Source organism: Nilaparvata lugens, chromosome 2 (genome assembly GCF_014356525.2).
Source record: "Nilaparvata lugens isolate BPH chromosome 2, ASM1435652v1, whole genome shotgun sequence".
In the NCBI taxonomy this organism is placed as follows: domain Eukaryota; kingdom Metazoa; phylum Arthropoda; class Insecta; order Hemiptera; family Delphacidae; genus Nilaparvata; species Nilaparvata lugens.
In genome coordinates, this window is record NC_052505.1 from 40,744,221 (window position 1) to 40,761,570 (window position 17,350).

General features: G+C 33.5%; 1 protein-coding gene across 1 annotated transcript in view; it reads left to right on the plus strand.

Annotated features, from left to right (window-relative positions):
- LOC111055637 overlaps positions 1–17,350 on the plus strand; it is a 364,687-nt gene that overhangs the window by 276,212 nt on the left and 71,125 nt on the right. Inside the window, exons 4-5 of the mRNA XM_039420075.1 lie at positions 6,044–6,090; positions 7,399–7,499. Coding sequence (XP_039276009.1) covers positions 6,044–6,090; positions 7,399–7,499 — 148 coding nt within the window. The remainder of the gene's footprint in view (positions 1–6,043; positions 6,091–7,398; positions 7,500–17,350) is intronic.

A 17,350-nucleotide genomic window follows, 5' to 3' on the forward strand; every position in this document is an offset into this window, starting at 1 on the left:
AATAAAATCGAAAAACTCCTAAATTTTTACATTATATTATTTTATAAAGGAAACTGTTCGATTTATTGAGGAAATGAATCTGACTTATATTGTAGTCCTTAATTTAACGAATCGAATGACATATAATAGATTTTTTTTCTGATTAATGGTTACAGAGATAATTGATATCCAGTTTGCTGTTTACTATGGCTAAGAGAGTCAGCCGCGCCGTTCCGCGTCGACTGTTTCCCCTTCCACGGCGTCAAATCGAATCGCAAATACATAACAATATACATCAATGGATTTGCAATGAGAGTGGCTACATTAATTATTTGGCTCATTTTTCTTTAAAACTACTTGCTTTGAAGTTAATCGAAGAAAACAAAAAAATCAAATCGCAAACCCCCTAAATTTTTACATATATATTATTTTATCAAGAAAACTGTTAATTTTATTGAAAAAATGAATATAACTATTATTGTAGTCCATAATGTAACAAATCGAATGACATATAATAGATTTTTTTCCGATCAATGGTTACAGAGATAATTAATTTCCAGTTTGCTGTTTAATATGGCTAAGAGAGTCAGCCGCGCCGTTCCGCGTAGACTGTTTCTCCTTCCACGGCGTCAAATAGAATCGCAAATACATAACAATATACATCAATGTATTTGCAATGACAGTGGCTACATTAATTATTCGGCTCATTTTCCTTTAAGAGCACTTGTTTCGAAGTTAATCGAAGAAAACAAAAAAATCAAATCACCAACCCCCTAAATTTTTACATATATACTATTTTATCAAGAAAACTGTCAATTTTAATGGAAAAATGAATATAACTAATATTGTAGTCCATAATGTAAAAAATCGAATGACATATAATAGAACTGTGTCCGATCAATGGTTACAGATATAATTGATTTTCCGTGTTTACCTGCATCTTTCATGTTTTAGGGGGCTGGGGCGGAAAGCTCCAAGGGGATTTCTTGGGACTTTTGGGAGAATGACCCTCTGGGAGGGTTCTATCGATGGTGGGAAATTCAGCTTTTATTTAATTTTCGGATCGAAACTGCTTTTTTGGACCTTCATTGACTGGGCTATATTGCTGATATGTGGAATCCAGCTACAGTGTGTCTGTATAAGAGAAAGCAATATTGCAATGAAAATATTGTGACGAAGCAGTTGCAGAAGTATTGAAAACTCGATAGTAAAGAAGTGAGCAAATACATACCTCAACGTCTTTCCAAAGTTGCGATAAAAGTTAATTATATTTCGACTTCTCTTTTGGTGTTTAAAATGGGCCACTCTCTCTTTAGCTCTCTCCTCGTAAATATAATTAACGAAACTTAATTAAACGGAAGATGGAGGAAAAGCGAACGCGAGAAAGTGAAAGTAAAGAAAATCTAGAAGAGGAAGAAGAAGTGGCTGGAATTTGTTTATTGTATTAAATAATGTCGTTGGATGATATATAGACGGCCTTATGCCTAATGAATTCACCGTTCCTCTTAGGGTCGTAAATTTCCTGTTGGGAATGTTTTGTGTAGCGCAGCCGGCGGAATTCGAGTCCAGAATAATAGTCCAAGTTCGTTTTCTTATCTGCCTCCACTCCAGCTTTGTACTTTGCAATAAAGTTTCATTTTCGATTTGCATGAGAAACACTTAATCGTAGTTGACTTATCGCGTTCGCCCTGTCAAAACTTTCTCTACCTCTCATCAAAATACCTCCCAAGTAAAATACTTTTTTTCCAGGAATTGTGCTTCTGTTTTTCATTTAAAACCCTCCAGAAGTCATATCATTAGTCTTTTGACAGCAGCGCTGTGTTCAGATGGAAAGAAGACAAATGAAGGGAATTTAGGCTTAGTGGAAAGAATATTTTCTGCTGTATTTTATTTTCGTATCGTGCTTCTAAAATCAAGATTTTCAAGCTTGCGCCGATTGCATAAAGCACGACCCTCCACTGATTACTGTGCTGCCATTCAAAAAATTGAATTCTCAATTCCGGTTTAATAACGACTACAGCAGATTTAGAGATTTAGATTTCTCAGTCATGAAACTTTTCAATAGAATTCTAATAATTGCAACTAAAACAGTAATTGTAACTAACAATTTTTCACTAGTTCTTCAACGAATTGATATTCTTCCTTTTGTTTTTTTTTTCTATTTTCGGTTGAGCTATATATTATTGTGCGTTTTGGATATTTTGTTGGTCCAACAAAGACATTTGTTTCAGAATTCTTTCTAATGTCATATTGGCATTCCTAATAGAAATAAACTTCCTTAATAACCTGGATATCGTAAATCATTTCAGATTCCTATTATAAATAGTTTGAAGCAACATGGACGAACTACTTTTTATATCTTCTCTACTACGAATGCATGAAATACAAGTTCTCAAAGGAGAATGATTGCTGATTGCATATTTGTAATTATAGTACTGTACTGTAATTTGATTCCCACCGCATGTCTTTGACGATATGTTTTAGAAAAATCTCTCCTCTCGAGTATCACAATTTACTCTATTGGTCATTCCCCAAAAATTACCACTGTGTTCACTGATAGAAAAATGATTCTGCACTTTGTGTTATGCTTTTATGCTTTTGGATGAGAACTGAGATCAAAGATATTATATATTCATCTCCTGTTCTTTGATGATTTTTCCTCGATGTATGAAAATTGTAATATTTTCTACTTTTGTCCAATTCTCATGATTCCCTTTTCACGTTTTTGTATGGTATGCTGATGCTGTGACGTGACACCACCAACCACCAACCATTCTTTTTTCGTGGTGTAATGGCTGACTTCAATAGGTACAAGAGTGTATTTTTCGGGTCTGATTACTGTACAAAACCAGCCAACCACCATTGAGGCTTCGGTGTTCCCTTCCTCCTTCCTCCCTCTCGACATCGCATCACCCGTTCAATGAGTTTTGCTTTTTGCTTTCTACTCACACAAACAAAAATCATCATCGCTCGTCTCTCGATGAGTTACCGTATTTTCTTTCTTTCTGTTTTTTCCTGGACTCCATTTCCCACGTATCAAACATTGGCGAAATGTCGGATTCAATAGCGCACCTATCCCCGACCAGATTGATGCAAGTTTTTTCTTTTGTGATCTGGCCTCTTGATCAACAAGCTGCTGATGCACAGTTTTTCATCATTTTTTGAATCTAATGTTTGATTTGAAATTGCAAAATGATTGCTGGAGTTGTTGAAATCATTCCAGAAATTGATGAGAATACAGATTATGTTGATAGTCATGATTGTTTTGATAATCAATATTATTTTTCGTGAACCACCACCGGCACTTGATTCCTCAGCGACGAAAAACATTGAATAACTATGTATTTTTCTCAATAATTGTGCAAGTTCTATAGTTCGGATTTCCAATATTGTATAGGAAAACGTTTCTAATTTGGCTGGTGAAAAAATCCAACAAGTGAATAAATCTTGTAGTATCTTTAGTATCAAGTCTTCTATAGTGTGATTAATTCATTCACATGAGATCCAAAATATAAAACTTCTAGCCAAGAAATTAATAAGAAAGTTTTAATATTATTGATTAGTGAGCTATCCTGACTTTGGGCTGTTTTTCTTTTATTTTTTCTCCATTGAAAATTGAATTAATCACAACTCAATTGTTATTCCTGAATTTCTCCATCCATTACGGACTGCTATATTTTTCAAGTTTTGACACTGGAATCGCCTTGCAGATTATTTGTGAAAAATATAAAATATTCACTTACTGACTGGAGCATGCTTTCGAAACACATAGGATTCTCATCGTCTGTTGACAATGAAACCCATTTTATTTACATTTTTCACAATAAATAGAGTTTGCTGGTCGTAATTTTTGTATAAAAACTTGATTTTATGAGTGTATTGAATAATATTTTATTGAACCGTAATCCATTACATTATATATTTTATCCATGCTGATTTGGGAATTGAAATCCTACGGGAAACTCAAACGTTTTGAAACGTATTCTGTTTCCCTAACGTCTAACATCTAAATGTTATCATAATGGCTTTAAATTTCATTCACGCACTTTCCATCCACTACATGTTATCAGCAAGTCTTCTTCATTCCTTCGCAATAGAATGAGAATCCTAGTATTCGAAACTTGTTTGCTCGGCTGATGTCAGACTAACGTTCTGATATGAAAGCTCTAACGAGAAGATAAGATGTTTACCAAGTTTGTGTCTGCCAAGCACAATGGCTAATGCATTGTTGTAATGTATCACTGTCTCCAGCGGATTGAATTATGTGTGAATCTTTTCCCCGGCTCCATGTTGCTCATGCTCATGCTGCTCCAATTACTCTTATCAAGCCACCATTTTCACAGCTGTCTGTCTACAATTCATCATTCTCAACCTTCTCCAACAAAACATACAATTATTACTCTCAAATGAGGTATAATTGGTAATAATATTTGTTTATCATAGTCATACCTTAAGTTCGCTTTAGGAATTGGTTTTTATTCTGTATTGGAGTTTAACTCTTGGAGTAAACCTCAAAAGAGCAATATTTCAGTCATTACGTGGATGCTCTACAGATGCACATTTTTATAGATTAAAATTCAAAAATTTTTGTCAATCGAACAATTACAATAATTACAAAAAAATAGTAAAACTGCAATAAAATAATTTGGAATCATCTAAAAATTATTCAAAGAATGGCAGCACAAAAATAGTCCATGTTTCAATTCAACATGGTTCATGTTCAGATTCACAGTCCTTCTAAGTTCAAGCAGGTTGGTTTCAGATTTCCAATTCTCTATCTAGTCTTAAAAAATATACTATGAGGACAATGAGTTATTAGAACGCTAGAAATAAAGAGCTATAATATAGTTAGAAGAAACAGTTATAAGAAAAATCTAGAAATTCTCAACTCATCTTCAATGTTGAGAATAATTATTTTATCACCTATCAATTGTATTGCTGGGTGATAACGTTATTGGCTCATCTACTCTCGAAAATAAATTAGAAATTTAACTCCTTTTCGATGGATATTGTAATGAGAGAAGCATTTAATGAGAGAAGCATTGGGAGGTATCAGATATGTGTGAGAGAGCGGCGCGTGTAATAACCAAGGTGGATCGATCAGCAGAAACGAGAATGACTTGAGGTTGCGTACATTAGTAGGCAAACTGCAGGGGGAAAGTCCAATTCGTGGATTTAGATGAGATGGTGATGGCAGACCTCAAATGGAATTCCCTTTGCCCCACCCCTCCTTATGTCTCTAGTAGCCAGACCCCCTCCCCCTGAAGCAGCCCCCCATCCCCTAATTGCCGGTGGTACAGTCCCGAACAGAGACTCTGAAACATTGTCTCTTTCCTTTCGAGCATGAAAAATTATCCCCTCATTTCCTTCCCTGTTTCCTGTTTTTTACAGTTTGTGTATCATTGATTCATCCTCAATACAAATAAATCATTCAGCCCCTTTGATTAACGGTCTCATTCGGCGCATTGATAACAGAAATATTACTCTTGAAGGTGGTTTATTGCTGCAATTTACATTTATTACGTCTGATGCTAGCTGGTAGCTATCGTCTACCCTTTTCACAACCAATCCTACCCCCCCCCATCATCACTCGCCACCAATGCAACATTGAACACGTGACCTCAAACAGGCAAAAGATACTGGCGATGAATTTTTAATTTTAATATCTCGTGTCGATCAATTTATTACTTTCGAATCCTATCCACAGTTTTTCCTGGCAGTGTACCACCTTTATTGATGTAGTAGCCACCTGTACTATATATTTCATTGTATGTTGGTGAATATATCGGTAGAACATTGATATCCATCATCTTCTCTGTTGAACTTGTTTTCTTTCATTCCAATGTTTTGTTCGAGAAACATTGTAGAACGGTCAGGGATTCACTTTTGGATTTATAGTTTGGAAATTTAGATAAAGAAAGTTTTTCATGTTAGCACACTCTCAGGTTCAGTACTGATACTCAATTTAACAAGTATCTTATACGGTCACGTATCACTTATTACGTTCTCCGTAAATTACAATGAAAACTTTCATATGTATAATAATTGTATTTTTTTGTTTCAGCTGTCTAAGTCCGCGATCCGCATATTTCTACGAATTCCCTCCTAATGGTAAGTTACCTATTTCAATAGTTCCAGTTTGAATTCCAAAGTAAATACTCACTTTAAAAAGTCAGACATCGTACTAGCTGATAAACTGATTCCTCTGAATAAACAATTAATGTATTGAATTTCTAATAGGCAACATTCTTGCAAATTTTGACTCTCTAAAATTAGTGGAAAATTTCAGTCCCGATTTAATAGTTAATCAAAATGAAGTGTTCCTACTTGGTGAGCAAAATAGAGGACCAATTTATTATTGTAGGAGTTGCGGACCATAGAATAAGAATAATAGACTGTTTGGACTGAACTATGTTTTGGAGTTGATTGAAAACTTCTTAACAATTGAATAATACTGAATTCATATTATGCCCTACCTCAAACCTGAAAATGAGTAAGGTAAACTATGTACATTCTCATTTATCCTTCAAGCAGCATTTCCGGTATGTTTTGATTTTATTGTCATTTCAAACCTGAAAATGAGTAAGGTAAACATTCTGTACATTCTCATTTATCCTTCAAGTGTATATTTGTGCAAATGTATCCATCGAAATGTATAATTGTGCTATCCCCCAATCAATATAATACAATTCCTCAACATTCAACATGGTTTTTTCACTTGGTGTCTAGTATACTGGTAGTATAAAAGCAGCCAAGTTCAATTTCAATTTATTCACAACAAACAAAAATACAATGAGTAAAGGCAATATACAACAAAACAATAACAATAACAGTAACAATGATATTAACACATTAAAAGACGATATTGCTAAAATGATGTGTGCTGGAAGAAAGAGGGGGAAAATACCTTGTCAACTATTGTTTCCCATGTAATAGGCAGGTAAGGTATAACTGAAAGGGAAGGGTGTGTGATAGGGAAGTGGAAGAAGGAGGTAGATAGGCATGGCTGAGGGAAGGGAAGATAGTATGTGAATTAACGATCCAGGAAACGGTTAGAATAATTTAAAGATTGAAAAAAATAATTGCTTTTTATCCAATTAATGATTTCCCGCTTCATTTTCTTTGTAATTTTAGCATTGTTGAGATGATTATCCGGAATTTTATTGATTATTATAGTACTTAGATAAATAAGTTGCCGTCTAATTGTTTCAATATTAGTATTATATATCAAATACTTAATTTTGAATTTTAAAACTCTTACTACAATTCCATTCTTGTTGCAGTTTATGATGAATAAAGAATTCATCACCTCCCATTCTGAATATCTGATGTCATCATAATTCATCCCCTACCTTCTGTCCATTACTACTGCAGATTATAGACTCCAATAAATTAACTATTTTCTCTTTGTTATTTCAGAACGACCTGGCAAGAAGAAGACGAGTTTTTCGAGGTTTTTGAGGCACTTGAAGACTCATAGGAAAGACAAATCAATATCGCCCAGACATCCTTCGTCCAGGGTGAGTCCAACTCAGTGTGTCCACTTGTATCCTTAACTCATCCCTTCCACAAACATCCCGGAAATAGAAATTGGTCGTCGATCTCTGTGATGATTATAATTTCCCCTTTGTGATGAACTTCTCTTGAAGCTTTGACAGAAAATCATCGCAGATTCTTCTGAAATTCACATTCATCGATTGAAAAACTGGAACTCACAGTCTATTCTCCCTCCCTCTCATCGCTCTTAATTCCAAAGAAATTTGCTCTTCGATATCTCTCTTAATTGAACAGTTCTCATCGAAATATTTTCCCGAGTCACTGCCATGCGATTGATCAATTCACGTGCATTTTGCTGAATGATTGGCGCTCGAAGCAAAGTTTTCAATTGATCGATGTTTTTGTATTGATATTAAATTTCAGAGAAAAGTTCGCTGAAAAGAAAAGAGACGTCAAAGTTCTAATCTGTAACAAATGAACTTTTATCCAAACTTGTTCCTCAAACAAGATCGATTGAAAAGTATGAAAGAAGTTGCAAATGAGCAGACAGTTTGAATTTTCAAAAATCAACTCGTTGTGCTTATCAGCATTGAGAGCTAGATAACTTGAAGTGTTGAATTAACAAAGGAGGATATTCCATTGAAAACTCAATCCTTATTCCTTATTAATACTTTGGAACTGGAATAAATTCACTCTTTTCTTTATTAGCTTCAGCCTCACAAAAAATCTTTTTCAACAGCATTAACATTATATTATCATTGTAGGTGTCAAGTTTTTTCAAACCAATAGACCCTATCTATAGTGTACAGGGGAGAAACTATTATGTCTTAACACATTTGATACTTCATTATTCTTAATACAGCTATCCAATCTCCAATGCATAATTGTACACATTATTATCACAATCAGAAGTGTATAACATTGTTCAATAATGTAAGCTAACAACCAAATTGCATTAATATGCAACAAACATAATTGCAGAAGTCAGTTTTTGTGAAACTACATCCGAAGAACTAAAAAGTGTATTTTGAACCAGCACCAATAATTTCCATTTGGGTTTGAACTTTTCATGAAAATTTCACAGCAATAAACTGATTCCATTCATGAAAACTTGAGAGATATCACTTCTCTATAATCTTATAATCAACACTCATAACTTTCATTGGAGGTATGTTTCACTTAAGCAGAATTACTGCATTTCATGAGAAATTGTTTGTTGCGGTCACTAGTCTAGATTCTATGGGCTTCCGAGTTGGCTTTGGATGTCACACATCACCCCAATTACGCAACAGAGTGCAGTGACTCTACTCGGGCGGCGCGTTTAGAGGGTGCTCTCTAACTAACGCTTGATCGCGCTTCTGAGGGCGACAGGAATTCAATTTTTCTCCAACCCGCGCCGCAAATTCCAATATCTGAGGTTGTCGGGAGGAAACGATGTGGGTGGACCCGCTATTAAGCCCTTAGCCCTCAGCTCTCTCCCTCCCTTACCTTCTTCCCTGAAGACGCGTCCCTGATGCGAGAAGATGGCTTCCATCCAATCCATTTCTTTTGACGAGATTGAAAATTGCATTTTGAATTTTTCAATTTTTGCCGAGTTCATTTGTCACTATGACGTGCATCCACCCCTCTCTACCACCCATATAATTGTGCCTATCCGATTTCATGCAGCAAGTGGGACCCACAAGCAGGGGATGCTCCTTCATACAATTACCATCAACTGTTGATGTGATGCTGCGATATTCACACTGTAGGCCTTCTCAACACCGAGATCAAATTCATATGCCTTAGTAATAGTATATTTCGCACCTAGGGTCGAAAATGTACGTTTTCCGGCTCGAGATCGCGGTTTTCAAGTTTGAGACGAAGTCGAGAACTTGAAGCGTTTGAGAGCCGGAAATACATTTTTGCCCGTGTTGCGAACGCTATTTTTCGCCACACCAAAAAAAAACTTCCCAATATATAAGAAATTGGAAAATAAATAAAATTCAAACAGCGTATTTTGATAGTTTGAATCTTGGTTATGACTACTTTCACTGTCAATTAAATTCAATATTACTAATTAATAATTTACAATAGTGACAATATTTTTATACTATTAATATTTCAAATAATTGTTTGAATTTTTATAGCTCGCGCTTTGCGCCTGGTGCAATATCTCATGGATAGATGGATGAATAGAATTTTCATTACTATTTTGAAATAATGTGATTAAAAATTAATATAATTGCATATTTCACAGTTTTGTCTCAAATATATCTAAAAAATTGATTGAAATTTAAATTACGGTAACTAATATAAAAAATAGCTAATAAAAGTCGAAATTCATCAACAAAAAAAATGTCATTGACCAAGGTTCGAACCTAGATCATGTTTGTAATTCACTGAGCTTTGAGTTCTGATGTATTATGCCTTTACGCTCTCGGCCATTGGGTATTGTTGATTGTAGAGGCCTGTAAGTAAGGTAACGTATGTAGGCTACTATAATATAGTGTATAGCGGCAAATTTGAAGCCGGTTTGCTGGCATTTTCACAACAAAATATTGCTCTGAAAATAGTTGAATCATAGAGAAAACATTCGAAGATTCAATCTTGAGTGGGCCTAATGTTTTCTCTATATGGTTTAATATTGAAGAAAAATTATCTAAAAGTTTTAATAATGAATTACGAAAAAATTACTAGGAATTTTTAGTCAAGGCTGAGTTTCACCAGTAGGCTCACCTTAAACTTTAGATCTCTGCTGTATTTTCTTATTATTATTGTTGATTGTATTGCATTAAGAAGTGGAATTCGATAATAAAAAAGAAACAATTATTACTCTACCTCACTTTTAAATATTGATACAATTATTGTACTTTGATTTCAAATTCGATTCTTCACTTTTAAATACTTGCGATACGTACCTTTCTGACAATGGACAATGCAGCCAACATTATATTGTTGAGGCTATGGATATATCATCGTATTCTATTGTTTGATATAAAAAACACAATAATAAATATTAAATTATGAAACAGTAATTTATAAAATATATTATAGACATAATACCGCGATTCACAATACATAATTATATAGATTATTACAGTCGTTATGAGATTATCTCTCTATGATTTTTGTGAGATCGGACACGATCAGCTGTTATTCAAGGTCATTTTACAGCCCTAGGGCCATAAAGTTTTACCGGCCTGGTTGGAAAACAATCACTTTCGGCCTCCATATGATGCACGTAAACCAGCTCATTACATCCAAGTGTGGCGAAAACATATTTTTTCAAAGAAATATGCATCTAGTAGATTTCAAATACGTACATGTTGTCACATTATTTTTTATAATTAAATAACGAAATGCCTCCTGCTTGGCATCAATCGGTAGAGCATGAAAAATATTTTAATAATTATAAAAATCAGGTCGTGGTTTTTACTAGGATATAGTCTCATAAAAATCTTTATAGGCCCAGATATGAGCTTCCACAATAATACTGATAATTTATTTAAAAAATATATATATAAAGCTTATAGCCTACAGTATAGAGGAATAAAAAAAATCATACACCATAAAAAATTTGATACATTTATTAACAAATATCTAAAAAATAAATCAGAGCAAAAATATATGGAGCGACAGAAATATATAATATAAGACAAAACAATAATTGAAATCAATAAAATATCACAGGCCAATACTATTCTTTAAGTTCTATAGCACGAAATGCTACCATGTGCTTTCATTTTATGATCATATGCATTTATTTGCATGCAGCTTCGATATCAGCTTGCTGATACTTGTCAACTTGGACGATTCTATTTAGAATCTAAATTTCTCAAGTCAGCATGATAAATTGACAAACTAGTAATCCAAATATATATATTAAATTCTATAGTTTCTAATAGATTTCTTTGTAATAAATATATTTTTTTTATCTCAGGGTGTGAGATTCGGCACCTGATGGAATAGATAGATCAATTCATCTAGTGAATCAGAGCTACATTAAATTATTGCAAATTACATTGTAGAAATTAATGATCATATAAATAATGTATTAACAGCCTAGATCTTAGTATTCTTTGATTGATGACTCATTTGATATATGGACTGATTCGTTACTATCTAATAAAATACCTTTTATACTATCTTTACTTGCGCAAGTATTTTTACCAAATTCTTAATTTACAAAAAACCCTTTCGACGAGCTAGCTTTGATTCTTATTTAATTTTGAAGCACTGAGGGTGCCCTATCACTATTTCAATATTTTTCACTCACGAGCCAGAATTTTCTATGAGCTGCTGGTGTCGACCCAAACTCCTGGTGGTCCTGGATTATTGTAGCCGGAGTCGTCTCTTCCAAGGGGTTATAAAATTATTCAAAAATGAATTTTGCTTTACATTAGCATCACAAAGTCTTATGAGAAAATTTAGTAATTCAATTTAACTTTAAATTATTTAAAGGTACAGTAAGGTATTGCGCTCTATAATTTTCGGTGACCTCTCATGGTGGTAGTTGGCAGGCGAGTGGTGGTTCTCCTCTCTCATTTTTACAATTTTTATTTCCGATTTCCAAATTTACATAAAATTTAAATATTCTGTTCCTCCGCCATTCAAGACTCAAATAGATCGTACCAAACTATTAAATTATTACTTATGTTACATCTTTCATAATTTCTTTGCCTTCGGGCCATTTACAAAATATAAACTGTACAACAATAATTTACAAATTTTTATCATTTGTAGAAATATATACAAATATATTTGAACTGGCTCACTATTGCCGCCTATCAATTGGCACTATTTGATTAGTGCATGCAAATTATTACAGTATTCATGTTAGCCCAGTCAATAAAGGTTTTTTCGATCCGAAAATTAAATAAAAGCTGAATCTCTCACCATCGATAGAACCCTCCCAGAGGGTCATTCTACCAAAAGTCCCAAGAAATCCCCCTGGAGCTTTCACCCCTAGCCACCCTCAAAGTTGAAAAATGCAGGTAATCACGGAAAATCAAATATCTCTGTAACATTGATCGGAAAGAGTTCTATTATATGTCATTCGATTTTTTAATAATGTACTACAATATCAGTTACATTCATTTTCCCAATAAAACTAACAGTTTTCTTGATAAACTAAAATATATGTAAAAATTTAGAGGGGTTGCGATTTGATTTTTTTGTTTTATCCGATTAACTTCGAAGCAAGTGATTTAAAAGAAAAATGAGCCAAATAATTAATGTAGTCACTTCCATTGCGAATCCATTGATGTATATTGTTACGTATTTACGATTTGATTTGACGCCGTGGAAGGGGAAACAGCCGACGCGGTACAGCGCGGCTGACTCTCTTCGCCATAGTAAACAGTAAACAGGAAATCAATTATCTCTGTAACCATTAATCGGAAAAAAATCTATCATATGTCATTCGATTCGTTACATTATTGACTACAATATAAGACGTATTCATTTTCTCAATAAAACAAACAGTTTCCTTGATAAAATGATATATATGAAAAATTTAGGGGTTTTTCGATTTGATTTTTTTGTTTTCTCCGATTAACTTTGAAGCAGATGATTTTAAAGAAAAATTAGCCAAATAATTAATGTCGGCAATTCCATTGCAAATCTATTGATGTGTATCATTATGTATTTGTGATTCAATTTGACGCTGTGGGAGGGGAAGCAGCAGACGCGGCTGACTCCCTTCACCATAGTAAACAGTTTTCAGTAAACAGTAGGTAATAGTACTGCTTTCTACATTGCATCGTATTTACACTCTTGCGCTCGAAACAATCAATTTTGTCTATTGTTAAGACATGTTCTGAATCTAGATTTCCACTTTTCAATACTCTACAGATTATTATAATTGTCTTGATTTAACTACGCTGATGATAAAAATCAGGCTTTCGTTGTATGCCACAGAATTTATCAATTTTAAGTGTGTCTTCTCAATACGAGTCACACGTAGTATCACAATTTGATAACTCTAGTTTCAGATGTTGATGTTCTTCAATGAAGTTTGTAGATTATGACGTGTCCGACTTCTTCACCTTATCCTTATTTTGTGAAAAATGAAGATTCAAAATTTCTTTTCATAGCTTTTTTGTGTTTCTTCTTTTTATTTGATTACTTTTTATAATTTAAACACTAGTCTTGATAATGGAATGAGTATCATCGGATCGGGTGAACAAAGGAAATAAGAGGGTAGGTATTTAATAAAATAAAGTAAAGATTTTAGAAAATAAAAGTGAAAGGTATTTGAAAAAAATAGAAAAAATTCTAGTGATAATTCAACTTTCTCTAATAGGTACGAATTTCGAGGCTCTCAATATGACTTTTTCCAACCACAGGCAGAAATTCCAATGATCATCATAATAGTACCTACGGTAATTTAATGAAAATTCTTTGTATTGTTCAACGTAAGATAAGCTACATCCTTAAGGTAATCAACTTATTGGGATTATCATGTTTATGAATGAAAGCGATACTGTGATAGGAGATTAGTCAAACTAAAATATAAACATTATATACAATGCACATCTCTGATCAACTCAAATTAAAAATGATAGTATCAAGCCGAAATGAATAGAGCAACTGAATCAAAGTTACTATCCACTGTTCAATTTGCACTGTGATTTCCTTTTATACTTCCAAATGGATTAAATTGCTTGACTCTCCAATGTAACAATTATTGTAAAAAAAACAAATGGAATGTGAACGTCATCCAAATAGCATTTAAATTTGAATTTTAAGATCATGGAATTCATAACAAACTAATTCTTGAGAGAATAGTGATGAATATTGCATGTAACATTGATACAAGCGATACAATGAAAAACATCTATTAATTAATACTGGGCTTATCAAATTCATGTTACCGTACCTTCAAAGCTTTTAAAATATAAACTAACATTCTCAATCTTCTCTACTGGAGTAAAACATCGATAGAAAATAAAGAAGAGCCCATCATAACCACAAAATACTTGTACTAAAATTCACTTGAACTAACTCACTTCAACCCTTCAATGATCACAATCAACTAGAATGCTGTGAAAACTATAATATTGATAATCAGATACCGTACATTTTTCAAATAGCTTCACCCAACTAAGTCTGTGAATGCCAAGTCATAAGAAATCATGTTTAATAGATTTAGTTTTAATGCTTCAGCATATAAAAAAATTGGTCTATTCTTTTGGTGCCCGAAGCAAAACCAATATAAATCAACATTAATCGACATCAAGAATAGCTTCTACCAACCTTCTAATTCCAGTATGATTCTACTCATGCTTTACTTCCATTTATGAAGTTCTCATTGAGGCCCTTGTGTAATGAATGTCAAGATGAGTGGAGTTGAAGCATTGATGTGATAACAAATAATAGAATATGATAAATCATCTTTCAATTCATCTAATACACGGTAGGCTACTTTGTACTTGATTCATGATTCTTTACGAATTTTCCATCTCCAATGGACTGTACATCTAGTTTTCAATAAATTGAATATTCAACTTTCTATCCTACTTGTTCAACTTGTGATTAAGAGGGTAGAATGTAAAACACTTTCATGATTTTCCTACTTCTTATAAATGCTTACTCTTCCTTAATTTGTATTTTTGCATGGCTTTCATCTTTAGAATCCACTGAATTTTCATACTGGACTGTTTAGATATGTAGATTCAACTAGTAAGAACGGAAGATAAGCTACTTTTACAGAGAGAATCATAGAAAGTTTCAACTCAACAAGCCCAATGTATAATTTTTATGCCTCAGCCGTCATATATATTTTGGCTCAACTGTAGGTAAATTATCAACTTGGCTTGGAGAATATTAACTGTGGAAAACAGCAAACACTGCACGCTATATGATTTTTCAGGATATTGCCACTATTATCACTATTGTAATCTATGATTTATCTCAGTATTTGACATTCATAACTTATGATGAATTGTAACATAGATTTATGATCGTATACATAAATATTTATCATATTATGTAATAGTATGAATATCTATCGGTTGCAACAATATCTTTGTCTGTCATAGAATGCATAATTAGAAGCACATATATAAATAACAACGAAATGATGAGTTAATTATCACATTTCAATCAAAACATAGACATCAATAATGATGACTGTATTGTAATAGTGGCATTAAAATAATAAATTCACGTAGAAAATACTGATCTCCAGAACCAGCAATGAAAGCTGTATACTGTAATCAACTTGGTTGAATCTCGAAAATTATAATATTTAGAATTTAGAGAATTAAAAGGTGGAAATTTAGTTTCAGCGCATGTCAAAACAATGGACGAAATTGATTGTTTCGAGCGCCATAGTGTAAATAAGATGCAACTGAGAAAGCAGTACTAGAGGTATATTACTGTTTACTACAAAGACCTTAAAGAGATAATATAGACCCACAATGCCTATGCCTTCCCAATGATAGCTCTTACTTGAAATTGAAGGCCGCCATTGGGGTATTTTAGCACGAGATATTATATACTATATATTTGTAATACTATAGATCACAAAGGCATTGGTGGCATTGGTATGTAATAATCTTATGGGTTGCCCCCTCAATGGCGGATTTCAATTCCAAGTACGACACTAGCGCTGCGTGTGAGTCTATGCATCTTTAAGGTCTTTGGTTTACTATGGTGAAGAGAGTAAGCCGTGCCTTACCGCGTCGGCTGTTTCCCCTTCCACAGCGTCAAATCGAATCGCAAATACATAACAATACACACCAATGGATTGCAATGAAATTTGCGACATTAATTATTTGGCTCGTTTTTCGTTTAAATCATCTGCTTCAAAGTTAATCGGAGAAAACAAAAAAATCAAATCGAAAAACCCCTAAATTTTATCATATATATTATTTTATCAAGGAAACTGTTTGTTTTATTGAGAAAATGAATACGTCTAATATTTTAGTCAATAATGTAACGAATCGAATGACATATGATAGATTTTTTTCCGATTAATGGTTACAGAGATAATTGATTTCCTGTTTACTGTTTACTATGGCGAAGAGAGTCAGCCGCGCTGTACCGCGTCGGCTGTTTCCCCTTCCACGGCGTCAAATCAAATCGCAAATACGTAACAATATACATCAATGGATTCGCAATGGAAGTGACTACATTAATTATTTGCCTCATTTTTCTTTTAAATCACTTGCTTCGAAGTTAATCGGATAAAACAAGAAAATCAAATCGCAACCCCCCTAAATTTTTACATATATATTAGTTTATCAAGAAAACTGTTAGTTTTATTGGAAAATGAATGTGACTGATATTGTAGTCCATTATTTAACAAATCGAATGAGATATAATAGAACTCTTTCCGATCAATGGTTACAGAGATATTTGATTTTCCGTGATTACCTGCATTTTTCATGTTTTAGGGGGCTGGGGGTGAAAGCTCCAGGGGGATTTCTTGGGACTTTTGGTAGAATGACCCTCTGGGAGGGTTCTATCGATGGTGAGAAATTCAGCTTTTATTTAATTTTCGGATCGAAATTCCTTTTTTGGACCTTCATTGACTGGGCTATGTGCCCAGTAACCTCCTACTTCCTTAATACATTTAATTATTTTTGTTGGGGTTTTTTAATATGCCTTTTACATGCCAAGTAATTTTATAAAGGTTATAGATTGATTCCTGAATTACAAAAATTTGCCACATGTAACGTTTAGTTCCTCAAGTTGCATACTGTTTTGCCACAATAAATTTCTGCCAAAGTGTTTGGTCAGATTCTACGTTGTGCGACTCGGTCAATCATTAGGTCGCCGATCAGTAGATGTTTTATGCCTAACCTCAAATTTTTAATATTTTATATAATATTATACCGGTAGCAAAAATTATTTCCATTTCTATTAGGCTGTTGTACAATTTAAC